Source organism: Procambarus clarkii, chromosome 56 (assembly GCF_040958095.1).
Source record: "Procambarus clarkii isolate CNS0578487 chromosome 56, FALCON_Pclarkii_2.0, whole genome shotgun sequence".
Classification (NCBI taxonomy): domain Eukaryota; kingdom Metazoa; phylum Arthropoda; class Malacostraca; order Decapoda; family Cambaridae; genus Procambarus; species Procambarus clarkii.
The window spans coordinates 17,892,675-17,911,070 of NC_091205.1; the positions used below are offsets into that span (position 1 = coordinate 17,892,675).

The 18,396-nt window shown below is 43.8% G+C and overlaps 1 protein-coding gene across 1 annotated transcript in view; it reads left to right on the top strand.

Moving 5' to 3' along the window:
- The window catches only part of LOC123770665 (uncharacterized), a 149,048-nt gene that overhangs the window by 99,800 nt on the left and 30,852 nt on the right, over positions 1–18,396 (top strand). The window contains 5 exon segments of the mRNA XM_045762729.2: positions 2,255–2,408; positions 5,898–6,058; positions 8,248–8,543; positions 8,998–9,183; positions 13,040–13,186. Of these exon segments, the coding sequence (XP_045618685.2) occupies positions 2,255–2,408; positions 5,898–6,058; positions 8,248–8,543; positions 8,998–9,183; positions 13,040–13,186 (944 nt within the window).

Consider the following 18,396-nt stretch of genomic DNA (forward strand, 5'->3'; position numbering starts at 1 on the left):
CATCAGAGTCCTTTGCCTACTGGGGGGACCACAAGCCAGAACCTGGTCCCCTCAGAGAGGCACAGGAAAAAATGGCCAATGAGCACTTTACATTTAAAGTATCCACTCGATTTAATGGCCTATATGGGGCTGTAGCCAGGTCGTTATTTCCGGGGCTCCGGTATTTCCCAAGTTGTTGAAGAGTCGGTAATATTTCAAGTAACATTCAGGTAAGATATATTTTATATAACTAAAATGAAATAAAGTTCATTGTGTAATTGCATTCCAAGTTAGTTCCTCTGACAGTGCCCATTCTGTCACAGGTTACAATTAATAATTCCTTCATATGACAAGTTGGATCACACAAGTGGACAAATGGACCACACAACAAGTGAACTATATTAACCAAACACCTCTCTCCCTCAACCCCCCACACTTCTCTCACCACCACTCTTCCCTCACCCCCCCCCCACTCTCCCCTCACCGCCCCACTCTCCCCTCACCCCCCACTCTTCCCTCACCCCCCACTCTTCCCTCACAACCACCACCACCACCCTCAGAAATTATATAATATCAGACAGTATGGTTTTCGATCTGGAAGATCCTGTGTATCGAATTTACTCAGTTTCTATGATCGAGTCAGACATTTTACAGGAAAGAGATGGTTGGGTTGACTGCATCTATCTGGACCTAAAAAAGGCTTTCGATAGAATTCCACATAAGAGGTTCTGGAAACTGGAAAATATTGGAGGGGTGACAGGTAAACTTCTAACATGGATGAAAAATTTTCTGACTGATAGAAAAATGAGGGCAGTAGTCAAAGGCAATGTATCGGATTGGAGAAACGTCACAAGTGGAGTACCACAGGGTTCAGTTCTTGCTCCAGTGATGTTCATTGTCTACATAAATGATCTACCAGATGGAATACAGAATTATATGAACATGTTTCCTAATGATGCTAAGATAATAGGAAGGATAAGAAACTTTGATGATTGTCATGCCCTTCAAGATGACCTGGACAAAATAAGTATATGGAGCACCACTTTGTGAGAGTTTAGAGAAATGGAATATGGGATGGTTGAGGAATTGAGTTCAGAAAATTTTTAAAAATGTTCTTTAATTCTTTTAACCTTTATTCCTGTCGTGATATTCAATTAGGTCGCCTGAGGAAGGACTTGCTTAGCTAACACACCAGTGTAGTAAGCAGCTCATTCCTCACTCTGGGACCATTTATGAACAATTGACTAAGCGCGAGCAAACGCCGAGACCCCAAAAAGTTTGAAATCCCCTCCACTAGGCCGTCAACCTTCGCCATTCGCTGAAGCAAATCTAACGAGTAGGTCCTGGGCTCTCACAACAATAATTTATTGTTGTGTGGTGCCATATATTTAGTCCAAAACTCAAAAATCAGTCTCAATTTAATAGTCGAGTGTGACATTACACTTGCAGGGCAATATAACTGTGTGGGGATGTAACGAAAAGACAGTGTTCAACATAACAACTTACTTTATTCAATAAAGTACTAACTACTACAACAAGAACGAAAGAAATATCAATGACGTTACTTGAAATTACTTACTGCATAGTGAACTAACTTGAACATAAGGTGTGGACACAGAGGAATCAAACAAGCTAGCAAGATCTATAATCACACTGGCAACTATGACACAGTAGGTTCTGAGACATGCATTCAAATTCATTAAAGAACTTTCTAAGTTCCCCATAGTGTTCTCTCTTGCAACCAGGTTTTTCAACTGCTTTATTTTCCTCATTCTCTTTATGATATTAGAAGACAAAAATCTGCTCAAGACTTTAGACCCTTATGTGGGCATCTGGGGCCAGATTCACGAAAGCACTTACGACCGTGTACATCTTTCCTCAATCTTTGACGGCTTTGGTCACGTTTATTAAACAGTTTACAAGCATGAAAAATTCCCATTCAACTGTTATTGTTATAAACAGCCTCCGGGTGCTTCGGAGCTCATTAACTGTTTATTAATTGGAAACAAAGCCGCCAAAGATTGAGAAAAGATGTACTGGTTCATAAGTGCTTTCGTGAATCTGGCTGCTGGTACTTACATAAATCAAGCTTTACTTCATTAACATTCACAATTCACTAGTATACTATATTATATAAACTAAGTCTGTATTTTGTTATGTATAGATAAGGATTTGTATGCAGCAGTCATGCTACTGGGGGTAAAATAATAAACAATTAACTTTGCTGATACTGTGTGTTTTTCGTGCTAAATGAAATTCTTATTTTTTTTTTTAGACTGGGAGGCACGCATTGACAGTCATGGGCGAATTTTCTACATTGATCATGTCAATAGGACAACTACATGGCAACGACCTTCAGGTAACGACACAGCCCAGACTCAAAGAAATCAGTCCACAAATCAGCTCCAGAGACAACAATTGGATAGAAGGTCAGTCATATAATAATAAAAATCATAATAATTCATTTTGTCAGGGGACTGGCAGCCAGTGTATATATATACATGTTAGGCTCATATCGAGGCCACCCCAAGGTTGAAATACTGATGACATAACCCTAGGATTCAACCCATCAACAAGCTGACTAACTCCTGGGTACCTATTTTAGGCTAGGTGAACAAGTGCATTACATGATAGGAAATGTCCCCAACCATTCCTGTTCTGCTTGGGATTTGAACCTTGAATTCTCTGTTGAGTCGAGAATGAACCTGACTGAAAGCTAAGTTGTCATCTGTCAGTATCTGCGATGACGGTATAGGCCCCCAATTATGTATCCCGGCAGAGTTGCCAATTACACTCCGGCTTACTCTCCCTTAAGAGGAGTCGATGTTCCTGTAGAGCACACAACGGTGTCCACCCTGGAGTGCCTCAGAACCTTCCGTTCTGGAGCTCCTCACTGATGGGGCTTTACTTCCCTCCCTAGGTACTACTGTTCACCTCTGGAGAGCATCTCAGTTGAATTGCAGAGCAGGGGTTCCCTCTGAACCCAGCCTTGCACCCCGCAGGGAGTAAGGTAACTTGACCACTACCTAATTTCCTTGCTGGGGTGTCCATGGACGTGGAAACTCGAGGTTTACCCAGGTCGAATTGCCTGTCCATAAGGTTATTCCCAAGGTCGCCAACTTAACTCGCTGTCCTTCACAGTCAAGAACTACTTCCAACACAGTGGGATGTCACCTCCCTCAGTCTAGTGCTTCTTCAACAGTAGTGTGGTACACAGTAAACCTCACAACATCGCATAAAAGAAATGAAGAGGAGGAGGGAAACACAGTCTTAAAATATTATTTGTTTACTCACAATAGTCTACATTAGTGGAAAAATGCTCAAGGAGCTAAGAAAGAACAAAGCAGTTGGCCCAGATGGAGTTTCACCATGAGTTCTGAGAGAATGTGCACCTGAGCTCAGCATTCCACTGCAACTGATTTTCCAGGCATCCCTGTGTACAGGAGTTGTAGCAGATGTGTGGAAAAGCTTACATAGTTCCAATCTACAAGAGTGGCAGCAGGGAACACTCCCCTAATTATAGACCTGTATCATTGATGACTGTATTAGTCAAAATATTGGAAAATATAGTTAAAAATAAATGGGTAGAACACCTGGAGAAAAGATATATCAGATAGACAGTATGATTTTCGATCTGGAAGATCCTGTGTAACGAATTTATTCAGTTTCTATGATCGAGCCACAGAGATTTTACAGGAAAGAGATGGTTGGGTTGACAGCATCTATCTGGACCTAAAAAAAGGCTTTTGACAGAGTTCCACATAAGAGGTTGTTTTGGAAACTGGAACATATTGGAGGGATGACAGGTAAGCTTCTAACATGGATGAAAAAGTTTGATAGAAAAGTGAGGGCAGTAATGAGAGGCAATGTATGGGACTGGAGAAATGTCACAAGTGGAGTACCACAGGGTTCAGTTCTCGCTCCGGTAATGTTCATTGTCTACATAGACGACCTACAAGATGGAATACAGAATTATATGAACATGTTTGCTGATGATGCTAAGATAATAGGTAAGATAAGAAACTTAGATGATTGTCGTGCCCTTCAAGAAGACCTCGACAAAATAAGTATATGGAGCACCACTTGGCAAATGGAATTTAATGCGAATAAATGCCATGTTATGCAATGTGGAATAGGAGATCATAGACCCCACAAAACCTATAAATTATGTGAGAAATCTTTAAAGAATTCTGATAAAGAAAAAGATCTAGGGGTGGTTCTAGACAGAAAACTATCACATGAAGACCACATTCAGAACATTGTGGGAGGAGCCTATGCTACACTTTCTAACTTCAGAATTACTTTCAAACACGTGGATGGAAAAATATTAAAGAAATTGTTCACGGCTTTTGTTAGACCAAAGCTAAAATATGCAGCAGTTGAATGGTGCCCAGATCTTAAGAAGCACATCAACAAGGTGGAAAAGTTGCAAAGACATGCCATTAACCCCTTAACTGCGCGGCCTCCAAATATAACACCCCCCCTCCCAGTGCGCAGGAAATAAAATCTCTGGAAAAATTTCTTTTCTATTCTTAAAGTGTCAAAAACCCTTCCCTGAGTAAGGGCATAATAACAGAAGGTCGAAATTGTGAGTACTTTAGCTGCTATGGGGTCCGTAAGTTCGTGCTTGACATCATTCCCTGGTCGCCCATGGCATACGCCCCTAGGACTGGTAAGGCACTCAGGGCAGCATGTGTGAGTTGCCACGAATATATTTTTGTTCCTTTTCTGTGCACAGTTCCAAATACATTTTATATGCTTTTACGTGCCAATCCTATGTATAATGAACACATACACTATATTATGGCAGTAGAACATCCGTACTGTCCAAAGACACTGTGTTACGTGCATGACACTTGTGTACACATATCCGGCACATATTTCCATTGTATTATGCTAATTTATGTATATATACAGTCTATTTACACACTATACACCATCACACACTATATACATTCACCATGAACACACTCAGAACTCCGCAAGTGTCAGCTGCCACACCCTCACTCCTCCAACATCCAGTCTCTCCCTCACAACCCCAACATCTTACTCGCCAACATTGCTCCTCCCACCATACTGTTATTGTTTGTATTACACTATTTACACATATTATGTATACCTATCTACATGTTTTATTCACCAGAACTATGCAAGTAAGCCTTAAGTAATGTAATGTCTACATGTTTTATTCACCAGAACTATGCAAGTAAGCCGGTATTGTGTCCAAACTTTACAGTGGCCACCATACACTGCATGAGAAATCACAGCAGCCAGCAGACGACGCTACAATTACGTTACCACCCTCACCAAAATAGCTCCTCCCAACATACTTTTGTTGCTGTTACTACACTATATACACACACATTGTATATACCCATGTACAAATGTGTTCACCATAGCAAACCACTAAGCTAGCATGATGAGCAAAACAAGAGTGGCTGCCACACAGTGAGGCTACCTCGATTCTCTCCCTCGCTCCCTCACCACAATTCCTCTTCCCACAATACTACGCACATATGTACATGTGTATATACCCATGTACATATGTGTTCACCAGAGCGAACCACTAAGCTAGTATGATGAGCAAAACAAGAGTGGCTGCCACATACAGGTACTTTATCCTGATAGCGTCCTACAGAGTACACAGGTAGCCACAGGCACAAGTTTCTCAGAAATGTAATGAGGTATGGGATAGGAATATTTTAGACAATTCAAGAATATATTTGCAAGTGAATGAAAGAACAAGTCTCACAGATGAATCCAGTTAACGAACTAAGTGAATAGTGAAAGAAGCTTTCAGGAAATACAAATTTTCTTATACCTGATTCATCTCAATAATTACTGATACTTGTGATTGTATTTTATTTTTATTGACGTTTTGTTGTATTAGTTTATATTATTGTATTTTCCATTGATAGGTACCAGAGCATCCGCCGGACAATTACCTCCAGGAGAATGGAGATGGATGATTTCAGTGCATCAGGTTCTGCTACTCTCTCTTGTTCCACTTCTACCCCAGCACTTGCTTCCTCGTCATCAGTTCCAGCCTTATCATCATCCACATCAACTTCCACTAGCAGTAAGATTATATTATTTGTCAACTTCAGCACTTATTTCAAAGTTCTAACTCCTCTAATACAAATTTGGTTTTGCAAGCTGATAGTGTACTACATAATTATTTTCTAATATTAAAACTTTGATTTGGAAAATTTATGGCTAATTCCATTAGTTAACACTTTCGTTGCCCCAGCGGGCAATCCGCCGCGCACCTCAAGGTAGCCCGAGCAGTGCGCGTGAACTCACTACCACCCACAAATGTTTATACTCTTTTTATTTTTCTTACCTGAATTTTCATGCTATGTTGTTCAATTTGCTATTAAATTGTTTGAAATTGAATACTCTAAAGGAATATGTGCATATAAGAACTTTTTAGTCTCATTTTCCTATACTTAAGGCTCACCACGCACTGCAAGGTAGCCCAAGCATTGCCCGAGGACTCGCCACTTCAATGTTTATTCTCTTTTCAGCTTTCTGACCTCAATTTTTGGTTTACGTTGTTCAATTTGGTATCAAATTGTTTGCAATAGAATGCTGTAAAGGTATATGTGCATATATGAACATATATGTCTCATTTTCCTGTACAGTGGGGCTTTGACTTACGAATTTAATCCATTCCCAGAGACGGGTCGTAAGTCGAAAATTCATAAGTAGAAAATTTGTAAGTCGAAACGAATTTTCCCATAAGAAATAATGTAAACAGAATTAATCCGTTCCACACCCCCAAAAATATTGACTTAAAAATACATTTTATACTGAATAACACTCATTTTGTACTAGTTACAATACAGTACTGCATGAGTATCTTTCCTTGAATGAGGACTCTTGTTGGCGTATGGAAGACGGTGAGGAGGATGGGTGTTCGTGTTTGGAATGGAAGTCAACTTCCATTATAACATCACGCAGTGATGACTTTTCTGGGGTACTCTCTCCCCTACATTTTGTCTGTATACCACTAGGACCTGCTTGTGGCTCACTACTTGTATTTCTCACTAAAAACATGTCTAGCGACACTTGTTTTTCCCTATGTTGTAACACTTGTCTGAAGTGAGACATCACATTGTCATTAAAAAGCTTAACACAATGGCCTGCAATAGCTTGATTTGGGTGACACTTTTCAGCAAGACTTTGCAGTTCTTCCCATAATTCACATATTTTCTTAATAAATGAGGAAGGCACATCCTCTACTCTACATCAACAATCTTTATACCATTATCATGTTTACAAATGATCTCTTGTTTTTCTTCTATGGTCATCCTCACATGTGTTTTCTTAGGTTGAATGTTACCACTGACCTTCTTGGGACCCATGGCATGATATAAAATAATTACTTTTATGTTCAAAAAACAAAAAAGCCCCAAAATAATTAAATTGTTTACACGCACGATCGTCACTAAGCGGGCAGCTCTGGTAAACTGAGGCAGGGTCGGCCATGCCACCAGGAACCATGTGATCGGTCGATCCATACGCATATCAACAAAGTTGCTAGTCGAGGCAAAGGTCGTAAGTCGAGTCGTATTTTCTGACGAAATTTACGTCGAAACTCGACAAATTTGTAAGAAGGGGAAGTCGTAAGTCGAGGTGCCACTGTACTTTAGACCCCCACCGCATACTGCAAGGTAGCTTGTTGTTACCCGAGAGCTCACCACTCCAGTGTTTATTCCCTTTTCAGCTTTCTCACCTCATGTCAAGATACCACATGGGATATACAGAGAATGGGAAGAAGTTGGCGCTCATTTTAAAACAAGTCCCTTAGAATTCGGACAATAAATGGAATTTAAATTTTTTTTTTTAATTAATGACACCGAGTCATTAGGTACACTCCAAATTTTGGTTCTGTAACGGAATATGCAGCATCGGGTAATGAAAGTTTTCCCTTAGTACGTGTTGGTTGCTTTCAATCCATTCTTTCTTCCGGCCGTCACTACTGCGGTGCGAACTTATTCAGCACATTTTCATTTTTGACCCAGCAGAGGTTCTTTAAAACTCGATGCCATGCTGTATATTGCACTTCAGAGCATGATTCATGTTCAAGAATACAGTGGAATTACTTGAGGGAGCAACCAAATGTAAAAACTCAAAGAATATTTGTAATCCATTATGTAAATATCTGTGGATTGAAAAAAATGCCTCGCTTTTCACTTTTTGGTTAGGTAGTAATGTTCGTCATATATTCTTGAGTATATACTTAAATACAAAATTTTGTTTCAGATGTGACTACACCAACATCCATCTCAAGTATTTCTTCCTGTACTATGACTTGCACATCAACATCTGTTCAGTCTCCTTCATCCTCAACTTCATCTGCCAGTTCTTTTACTCTTTCAACATCCTCCACCACCCTTCCTGCTCCTTCATCTTCCGCGTTTCATCCTCCACCTTCTAATTCTGGATCATCCACATCATCCTCATCTGTGACCAGTGATAGAATGGATATGTTGCTTCAGTTGCCAGCAGTGAAGTTTCTTACGAGATCTGACTTCTTCAGCGTCCTACATATGAATGATGTAAGAACAGGTCTTGAAGTTATTTGTTCATATCTGGGGACTAGTGTTGTATTAGTCAAGTTATGAAAACAGTTGTTTACTTTTCTGACAATCGGGGCAAGAGATAAAATGTATATCTGGATTTCATTGCATAACTAGATGTATCATCCCTAAATATGTATGTATTTTCAAATTTCTGACTATGTCACCTGATAGGGGGTTGGGTTATTTGTTTTAGCCACTTTATTGTGATTTTATTCTCTGCCTATTTGACTGTTAATTATGTTGTACAGTATTTGGAGACCTCGGCAGATACTAGTGGTGGTGATGACTTTTGTGTGTGTGTGTGTGTGTGTGTGTGTGACAGTGATAGTGTTTTGAAATTATGCTTAACCATATTGTGTCCAACAAAAGTAATGCATTTGATACTTTAAACTATATAAAGCATTCTTAACATTTTCATTTTCTTTCCTAGGAAGCCTGTGCAGTCTATGAAAGAAGTGCATCCCTTCGGCATATGATTTCCAGAGTGCGACGTGATCCAGCAGCATTTGCACGTTACCAGCACAACCGTGACCTTGTCAATCTTGTTAATTTATTTTCAGATAAAGAACGTGATTTGCCTCTTGGATGGGAAGCTAAATATGATCGTTCAGGGAAGGTAAAGTGAGAAGTCTTTTTACTGGTTTACTTTAATTTTTAATTTACTTTAAGAGTCATCCAAGCACTTTCATGATCGGTTGACTCTTAACACCTCACAGCACGCTTAACTTTGCTTTGCTTTCCAGTGACACTTCTATGTGACATTAAATTATAAAGATCCTCAAAGTATTTCACTATAGTAACCATTATTTCTGGATTACAATGATTCAAGCACAATTGATGGTTATGCTTACAAATTGTTTCACTTTCAATATTTATAGAATAAACATTATTAACCCATAATATGTGGCTTTGGATTTGCATGCATGTCCAGCATTGAATGTAATGAAATGCCAGTTTCTGGGTGAGCCTTCGAGGCTCCCACAAGCTATCATGAGTGATTAACCACCGTGCTGCACTGCCTTAAAATGTGGCACTCCCACTGTGTGCACAAAAAATTCTATGCAAAAAATTATTTGTCCTTCCAAAAAGTGTTAAGTACCCTCCTCTGATCACAGATATGTTGAAAATATTACACAAACGTACTTCCTTTGGCCGAAGTTGTGTTCAGAAAATGGTGTGTAATGTCACGGCTTGGCAGTCGCCCATGCTGTAGACTCCCGGAGGCATTCGCGCGCAGGCTTTAACAAGCACAAGTTGCCACAAATATTTTTATGTTCATTTTTCTGCACAATTACAAATGAATTTTTTTTCTGGCTAATCTTATGTATATTGAACACGTTTATATTATTCAGGCAGTACAACATCTGTACTTTTCAAATTAACTGCATTACATGTATCACAAACGTGTCCACAAACATTGTTCATATTTTCTATATTACATGTTCGATTATGTACATTTACAACTTATTTACACACTGTATACTATCACAGAATATATGCATCACCTATCAACACACTTAGAACTGCACGAGTGTGTGATAATCGGTGAAGCAATCAACAGAGCATAAGGCAACTTTGCACTCGACGCACAAAGTGCAGATGGATCTTCGCTTCTGTTCCCTACGTTGTGTGTTCTTGCAAGCAACGCAGGCATATTTACCCTTTTCTCATGTGCCTGTGCCTGGCATATAAGCAAGCTTTTATACAACCAGAATTTCTTTATCCCTGAGTCTGTCAGGAACTGAGTGAGGCATTGATGCTGGCACCCCCACACAGCACAACACTGCCCTCCACCCCATACTTTACTAGTAGTTATGACACTAGAGCAACACTAAATGTACGGATTGGTGGTCTCTTGCCAGATTTCACGAGATACATGTTGAAACAGTTCAGCACTGCAACATGAATGAGGTGGAAATTTTTTTTCTTAGTCCACTTCACAGAGTTTTGCACGCACTCGACGGCACCAACCATCATGTCATATTTACCTATTAACTGCATATTTACATTGCAGTCAATGACACAATCAGGTTTATACATTGGCAACCTTGTTGCAAAGTTCACTTTGCCACTGTCCAACATGGCACCGGTTTGAATAGTTGTCAACATATTCACCTCACATCTGTTCCTTCAGTGCACTGACAACATTTGATCACACTTTCTCAGCTGGCATTCACCCACTGCCATACCAGTGCCAAATACAGGCATTTCCCTCCTGTGGGTCTTGACTGTGCCAGACATGCTGGAGTTGTGGTCAAGGAGAAATCTGGTTAGAAAGGGGCTGGTATAGTAGTTGTCCCTGAACAAGATCTGCCCCATGTTCAGCAATGGTTCCATGAGTGTTTTCACAACACTGCCTGAGAACCCGTGTGGATCTGGACCTGGTATATCAACATCTGTACCTGAATACAATATCATGTCCATAACCATACCAGTTTTGCAGTCACATAACACAAAGAACTTTAGTCTGAACCTGTGCTGCTTTGATGAAATGTACTGCTTGAACATCAGTCGTCCTTTGAAGAGGACTAGCGATTCATCGATCACGACATTCTGTGCTGGTACAAAATAGTCACTGAACTTTCCTCTAAAGTCACTAAATATCTTCCACATCTTCCACAGTCTGTCATGTCTTCTTCTTCTTGTTGATAGTAGGTGCAGTTTGCATGAAGGGTTTGTCCTCCCGATGACTGCACCAGGACTGATGTTGTTGGACGCGTTTATGTTGAAGATGATCGGAGCTACCAAAGTGCTTGTTGCTTTGTGCTGTAGATAGAGGAACGGTGATTAAAACAGAGGTGTGTGTTAGAGGGAGACTTGCCGCACCGTAGGGCGGTGTGTTGTGTTTATGGCGTCAGCTGATCCTTGGTGTTGCGACGAGGTAGTTGTTTTCTGTGTTTAGCTGTTGGTGGCGCCAGGTATAAACGTGGCGCGGGTCAGATGTGACCCAATTTGTTGGTCGATTGGAGATATTTAGCCAGTGCTTTGACTATTTGGTATTTTTCTTGTGACGAGTGGTCACCGCCTCCTAATATATGCTCGATGGTGAAGGGTATTTTAAGTGCGATAAAGACTTGTTTGAAATTTACTCTGGCACTATAATGTCGGAAGCAGTGCAGGAGATAGTGTTCGACTGTTTCAGGCACCTGACAGTGAGTACAGAGTTCGTTGATGTCTGTTCTGTACTTAGAGCTGTGTGCTGCTAGTTTGGTGTGTCCCAGCCTTAATCTGGTCATCGTTACATCAATTTCTCTGCTTTTATATCGGACATGTTTCCAAGTTTCCCATTTCTTTTTAATGGACCCATAGTGCAAAGGTGAGCATAACGTTTTCCAGTTTGTTGCAAAATCCTTTGACATGGTATCTTTGAAGGCTCCTTTACGTGCAACATGGGGAATTGGATGACGGGTGAGGTGAGGCGTGTCGTGCATTGCTTTGGCTAGTTGGTCTACAAGTTCATTATGGAGAATACCACAATGTGCTGGGACCCATTGGATAGAGGTGTCATAACCGTTCAATTGATGTTTGTGAAGAAGTTGAAGGCATGGGTAGACAATCTCCTTGCATGTTTTCGAAGAGTACGAAATTGCTTGAATCGCGCTCTTGGAGTCACTACAGATTGTATATATCCCAACTGGTAATGTTGTGATGATTTGGAGAGCTTGATACAAGGCATATAATTCTGCTGTGAAAATAGATAGATGGTTTGGTAACCGCCATCCCTGCTTGAGATGGTATTCCGGTATCCATACAGCGCAAGTGACCGAGGGTACGTTGACTTTATCTGGTCGATGGCAGACATAGAATGCTTCCAACCACACGGGGGTTTCTATAGGCCATTGCTCCCCTTCCCGCTTCTGAGGGGGCCAGGTTCTGGGTCGTGGTCCCCGGTAGGCCCATAGAACTCCATACACATGACTGATGCCAAAGTCTAACATTAGCATATCAGCCTAGTAAGCTCCAGGGAGCCTCCGGGTCTCACCCAGAAAATGGTGTTTCATTACATTCAATGCTGTTTTTTTTTTTTTTTTACTGTATAAAAACATTCTATTTGTTGACTGAACCACACACTAGAAAGTGAAGGGTTCATTCACAATCGACTTGATAATTGTCCAGGACAGACCGAAACGTTGTTGTCCCTTCACTTTCTAGTGTGTGGTTTGGTCAACATATTTCAGCCACGTTATTGTGACTCCTCGTCTGCATTCTATTTGTTCATTGTATCCCTAGCATACAAAATATGATTCATTAATATGTGAAGACTGCTTGTGTAACAAACTGGCAGTATTCTTATGAGCTGTACAGCCACAATACTACATATGAGGCAACAACAAAATTACAAAGTCTGATATGAGTTTCTTTACTAGATAAAAGTAAATATTTTGTTTTATTGTGATATGCTGTGGTTGTGGTTGTTCAACTTAATTATAACTAAGGCAGCATTTAATTTGATTGAATAAATGTCTTTTCAGCTATTCTTCATTGATCACTCCAGTAAAACTACATCATTCATGGATCCCAGACTTCCCATTGATGCTCCTTTTATAAATGCAAGCAAGTTAGCATTGCCAAATCATCATCGCAGATCACGTTCTCCTGGAGATGAGGATGCTGCCCGGGTCAGTTTTCTCACAAACTTTTAAATGAATTATAACTACATTTTAGTTGCTACTTTACATATCATTAATTCTAGATTATTTAATCAAATAAATTACTCATAACCTGAGGATGAACTCAAAACGTGTCCAGTTTTATGTAATTTGTAATAGATAATGCCTGTCTAATATAGTGTTACAGGTTAAACAGTTTTATCTAGACAGTATGAGAGCTTAGTGTTCATAATATAGGCCAATAACAAGTTCATATAGGCCAATAACATTCCCAAAGATCAGTTTGCAGAGTATAACTCCAAATGGTTTGAAAACAAAATATTCTTGTATGGTTAATGGATTGCTGGCCTTAATTACACATTTGGTCATTTAATTTTATACCTTCTAATAATATGCAATTTTGTTATTTCTTGTAGCATCCCAGAGTTGTATATTATTTGAATATGTTTTCTCTATTAAAGTTTTCTGTATAGTAATAGACACAAATATCAAGGGCTTTGAAAAGCAATGCTTATTTTGTTCCTTTAAAGATGATAACTTTGCCTAGCTAACTTATATATTCTGAGGAATGAAATAATGAATAATTCTCAGGCTGCCTTTTAAATTGATTAGAACTGTGTGAGTTGAGTATTGTATGTGTGTGTGTGTGTATTGTGCAATTACTTAAGTGCCTAAGTGTAGTTGCAGGATGAGAGCTACTCTCATGGTGTCCCATCTTCCCAGTACTTTGTCATATAATGCTTTGAAACTGCTAATGGTTTTGGCCTCCACCACCTTCTCACCTAACTTGTTCCAACCGTCTACCACTCTGTTTGCAAAAGAAAACTTTCTAATATTTTTTCTGCATCTTTGTTTTCTTAGCTTAAATCTGTTGCTAAGCTGTTTTCTTAGCTTAAATCTTAACATCTCTTCGGTGGTGTGCGAGGTCGGAGTATTATTCCTAGGTACTCGGGTTGCATGCGCTTAGGACTCCCTTCCCTACGTGCCCTGTAAGTATCGCCCTAGGGGCTTGGGGTTGCCTTCCACATGTCACCTTGAGTCTACCTTGGTTGGTCTTTTGCTGCTTGGTGATTGCCCCCCCTCCCCCCCTCCCCCGAGTGTTTTGGGGGGTTTTCCTCCCTAGTTTGCCTTGGGGTAAGTGGTAGTTTTTGCACAGGTTTTGCACAGACCCCTGGCACGACCCAGGGGTCGTGCCAGGGCCCGCGGTTCCGCCCGTCGAGGTGGACCACAGGTGCCAGTTTCGGAGCTGGTGCAGCTTTTGGTCCCGGCTGCACCTGGTCGGCGCGGTGCTCACTCTGTGCGCAGGTCAGGTTCTTGTAAGGGGCATCGGTAATTTTGCGGTTTGCCCCATTGACGGGACAATGGGGGGGTGGTTTGCTCTGTTCGTTCACGCCTGGTCCCACGATTCGTGGGCTTTTCAGGTCATTTCGGTGGCGTTAGGTGGCTCCTACCCCTTCGGGGGGTTCGGGGCTGGCAGGGCAGGCCTCTTCTGCTGCTCTCTGTCAGGTCGTCTTTGAGTATGTGTACTTGGGTGTGGTCAAAACGACGACATCCCTCAGGTGGGTTTCCCGCCTGTTTCCAGTTCCAAAATGGGACTGTACAGACCACCTGCAGTTCATTCTGGACTTGTGCCTTCTGAACTCCTGGGTTCTTTGCCCCTCCTTTAGGATGACCACTCTGTCCCAGGTTCGGCTTCTGTTGGAGCCGGGCGCTTGGATGGTGTCCCTGGCGCCCGTGAGGCCGAGCGGACAGCACGCTGGACTTGTGATCCTGTGGTCCTGGGTTCGATCCCAGGCGCCGGCGAGAAACAATGGGCAGAGTTTCTTTCACCCTATGCCCCTGTTACCTAGCAGTAAAATAGGTACTTGGGTGTTAGTCAGCTGTCACGGGCTGCTTCCTGGGGGTGGAGGCCTGGTCGAGGACCGGGCCGCGGGGACACTAAAATGCCCTGAAATCATCTCAAGATAACCTCAAGATAACCTCAAGGATGCTTATTGGCATGTTCCGATTCATCCGGGGTTCAGAGACTGACTCGGTTTTCTTGTGGGGCGTCAGAGTTACTGCTATTGTTGTCTCCCGTTCAGGTTGAATCTGGTGCCTAGCTTTTTCAAATGACTTACCTGGGTCGTGGTGGCTTACCTCGACGACTGGCTGGTTTGGGCTCCCAGTTGGTCCGCGTGTCTGTTTGCCAGGTGTTTGGTGCTTTTCCAGCTAGCCGGGTTCAGCTTCCTGGTGAACTGGTGGAAGTCCCATCTGGTTCCCTCCCAGGTTCGGACCTGGCTGGTTCTTGTGTGAGAGACTCGGACCGCTTTCTTGTCTCTCCCTCTGGAGTCTCTTCTTTGGCTGCGGTCCTGCATGCGCTTGTTTCTGGGGGCTCCTGGGTCACCCAGTGGTTGCTCGAAGGTCTGTGCAGGAGCCTGATCATTGCGATGATGGTCTACCCTCCGGGTCGGGTTTGGCTTCGTCGGCTGTTCTGGTTCCTTCAGGGGCGACCCTTCCGCCTCTCTCGCGATCGCTGGTTTCGACCCCCAGGGGCCTTACATCGGCTGCTGCATCGCCGGCTTCCTCTTCTGGTTTTTCGGGGTTCAGTGCCTTGGCGCCTACCCGAGCCCTCGCTTGATGTCTTCCCGGACACGTTGTCTCTCTGCTGGGGCTTTGTGACCAGTGCTCACCAGGCCGGCCGGGACAGTGGGGTCCATCCTTCCATCGGGCCCACAGCACGGTATGGGAGTTCGCGGCGGAGTGGTTTGCACTTTAGAGGGTTCGGGTCGCCTGCTGATCAACAAACGGGTTCCATTCTGACTGCTCCCAGGAGGTTCATTGCCTGAACCAAGGGGGTTCGATGTGGTCCTTGGCTCTTTGGGGTTGGTCGCTTCGGGTGACTCGTCTGCTGAGTTCTTGGGGTTTGGATCTCCTTGCGGTTCACGTCTGGGGCGTGTCCAATGTCCTGGTGGATGGCCTGTCCCAGTTCGTTCTCCTGTCCACGGAATGGACGGTCGATGCCGACTCATTCAGTTGGCTCTACCAGACAATTGGGCGTCCGGAGGTGGACCTCTTTGTGTCGCCGTGGTCGAGGCGTCTTCCTATATATGCGGCACCCTTCCCCGACCGCGAGGCTGTCAGGATTGACACCTTTCAGGATCGATACCTTTTGGCTGAACTGGAATCTGCTTGGGCCCTGGCTTTTAGATTTTCATCCTTTTTTTGTTCGTTACTGTTTGTAGATTCTGCAGTGGTGCATTTTCTGCAGGCAGCGATGGGGGGGAGGGGGGAAGCTCGCGCTGTTTGCTCGTGCCTTGTCCCACGAAACCAGGCTTTTTCGGTCGTTTCCTTCGGCCTGTGGTGGTGATGGGTGGCTCCTCCTTCTTCAAGGGGTTCGGGGCTGGTGGAGCACCCCTCTTTCCCTGCACTCTGTTGAGTTATCCTGGAGTGGGTATCCTTGGGCATGGTTGAAACGACAGCATCCATCAGGCAAGTTTCCCGCCTGTTTCCAGTTCTGACATGAGACTGTGCGGACCTGAGGTTCATTCTGGACTTGTCCCGTTTGAACCCCTGGGTCTTTTGCCCCTCCTTTTGGATGACTACTGTCCCAAGTTCAGCTGCTTTTGGAGCTGGGCGCTTGGATGGTGTCCCTGGGCCTCTAGGACACGTATTGGCATTTCCAGATTTATCCGGGGTTCAGGGACTGGCTCGGTTTTGTCGTGGGGCGGTGAGCTTACCACATTCGTTGCCTTCCATTCGGCTTGTATCTGACATCTCGTTTGTTCTCATGCCTTACCCGGATCGTGTTGACCTGTTTGCGTCTGTTAGGGGTTCGCATTCTGGCTTACCTCGATGACTGGCTGGTCTGGGCTTCCAGCTTGTCCACATGTCTGCTCGCCAGGGATTTGGTTCTTTCCCAGCTCGCTAGGTTCGGGTTCTTGGTGAACTGGAGGGAACCAAATCCCATTTGGTTCCCTCTCAGGTTCAGACTTGGCTGAGTCCTGTAAGGGACTCTTGGACTGCTTACTTGTCTCTCCCTCCTGCGCCGTTGCTGCTGCTGTGGTCCCGCCTTCGGCTGTTTTAGGGGGGGGAGCACCTGGGTCACTCGTTGGTTGATAGAGCAGCTGTGCGGGAGTCGAAACTTAGCCGTGCTGGTCTGTCTGTCGAGTCAGATCTGGCTCAGCGGCTGTTGTGGTTCCTTCGGGATGTCCCTTCCGCTGCTCTTGCTATCGCTGGGTTCGGACCTCAGACGGGTTGTGTCGGCTGCTGCATTGCCAGCTTCCTCTTCGGGTTTTTCGGGGTTCAGTGCCATGGCGCTTACACGAGTCCTTATATGATGTGTTTACTGATGCATCATTTCTGCATGATGCTGCATGGAGCCGGTCAGCCGAGTGGACAGCACACTGGACTTGTGATCCTGTGGTCCTGGGTTCGATTCCAGGTGCCGACGAGAAACAATGGGCAGAGTTTCTTTCACCCTATGCCCCTATTACCTAGCAGTAAAATAGGTACCTGGGTGTTAGTCAGCTGTCACGGGCTGCTTCCTGGTCGAGGACCGGGCCGCGGGGACACTAAAGCCCCGAAATCATCTCAAGATAACCTCTCAGCTGGGGCTTTGTGACCAGTGTTCAACTAGCCTGCCAGGGTTGGTGGGGTCCGTTCTTCTGTCAGGCTCACAGCATAGTGTAGAAGTTTGCAATGATGTGGCATTCGCTTCAGAGGGTTCGCGTCGCTCACGGATCGATGATCCGGCTCCATGCGGACCTCTCCCCAGTGGTTCATTGTCTGAATTGTAGAGGTTCGATGCAGTCTTTGGCTCTTTGGGACTGGTCGCTGCAGGTGACTCGTCTACTGAGTTCTCGGGTTAGGCTCTCCTGGCGGTTCATATCCAGGGAGTGTCCAACATCCTGGCAGATGGCCTGTTTCGGTTTATTTCCCCTGTCCCGTAATGGACGGTCTACGCCTACTCGTTCCATTGGCTCTGTCGGATGTTCGGGCGCCCAGAGGTAGACCTCTTTGCTTCGGCCTGGTCAAGGTGTCTTCCGGTGTTGTTGCAGCAGGTGCTGGCTCGCTTGGGGATTTACCAGGGGAGAGTAGACCTGTTGCCTCCTTGGTTGCCGGGCCAGTCTTGGTTTCAGACGCTGCTTGCTCGGTGTTCGAACCCGAGGGTCTTCCTGTGGCTCTGCCACTTTCAACTGATCGGTCTGGTCCAATATGTGCTGGTTTGATCTTCTCAT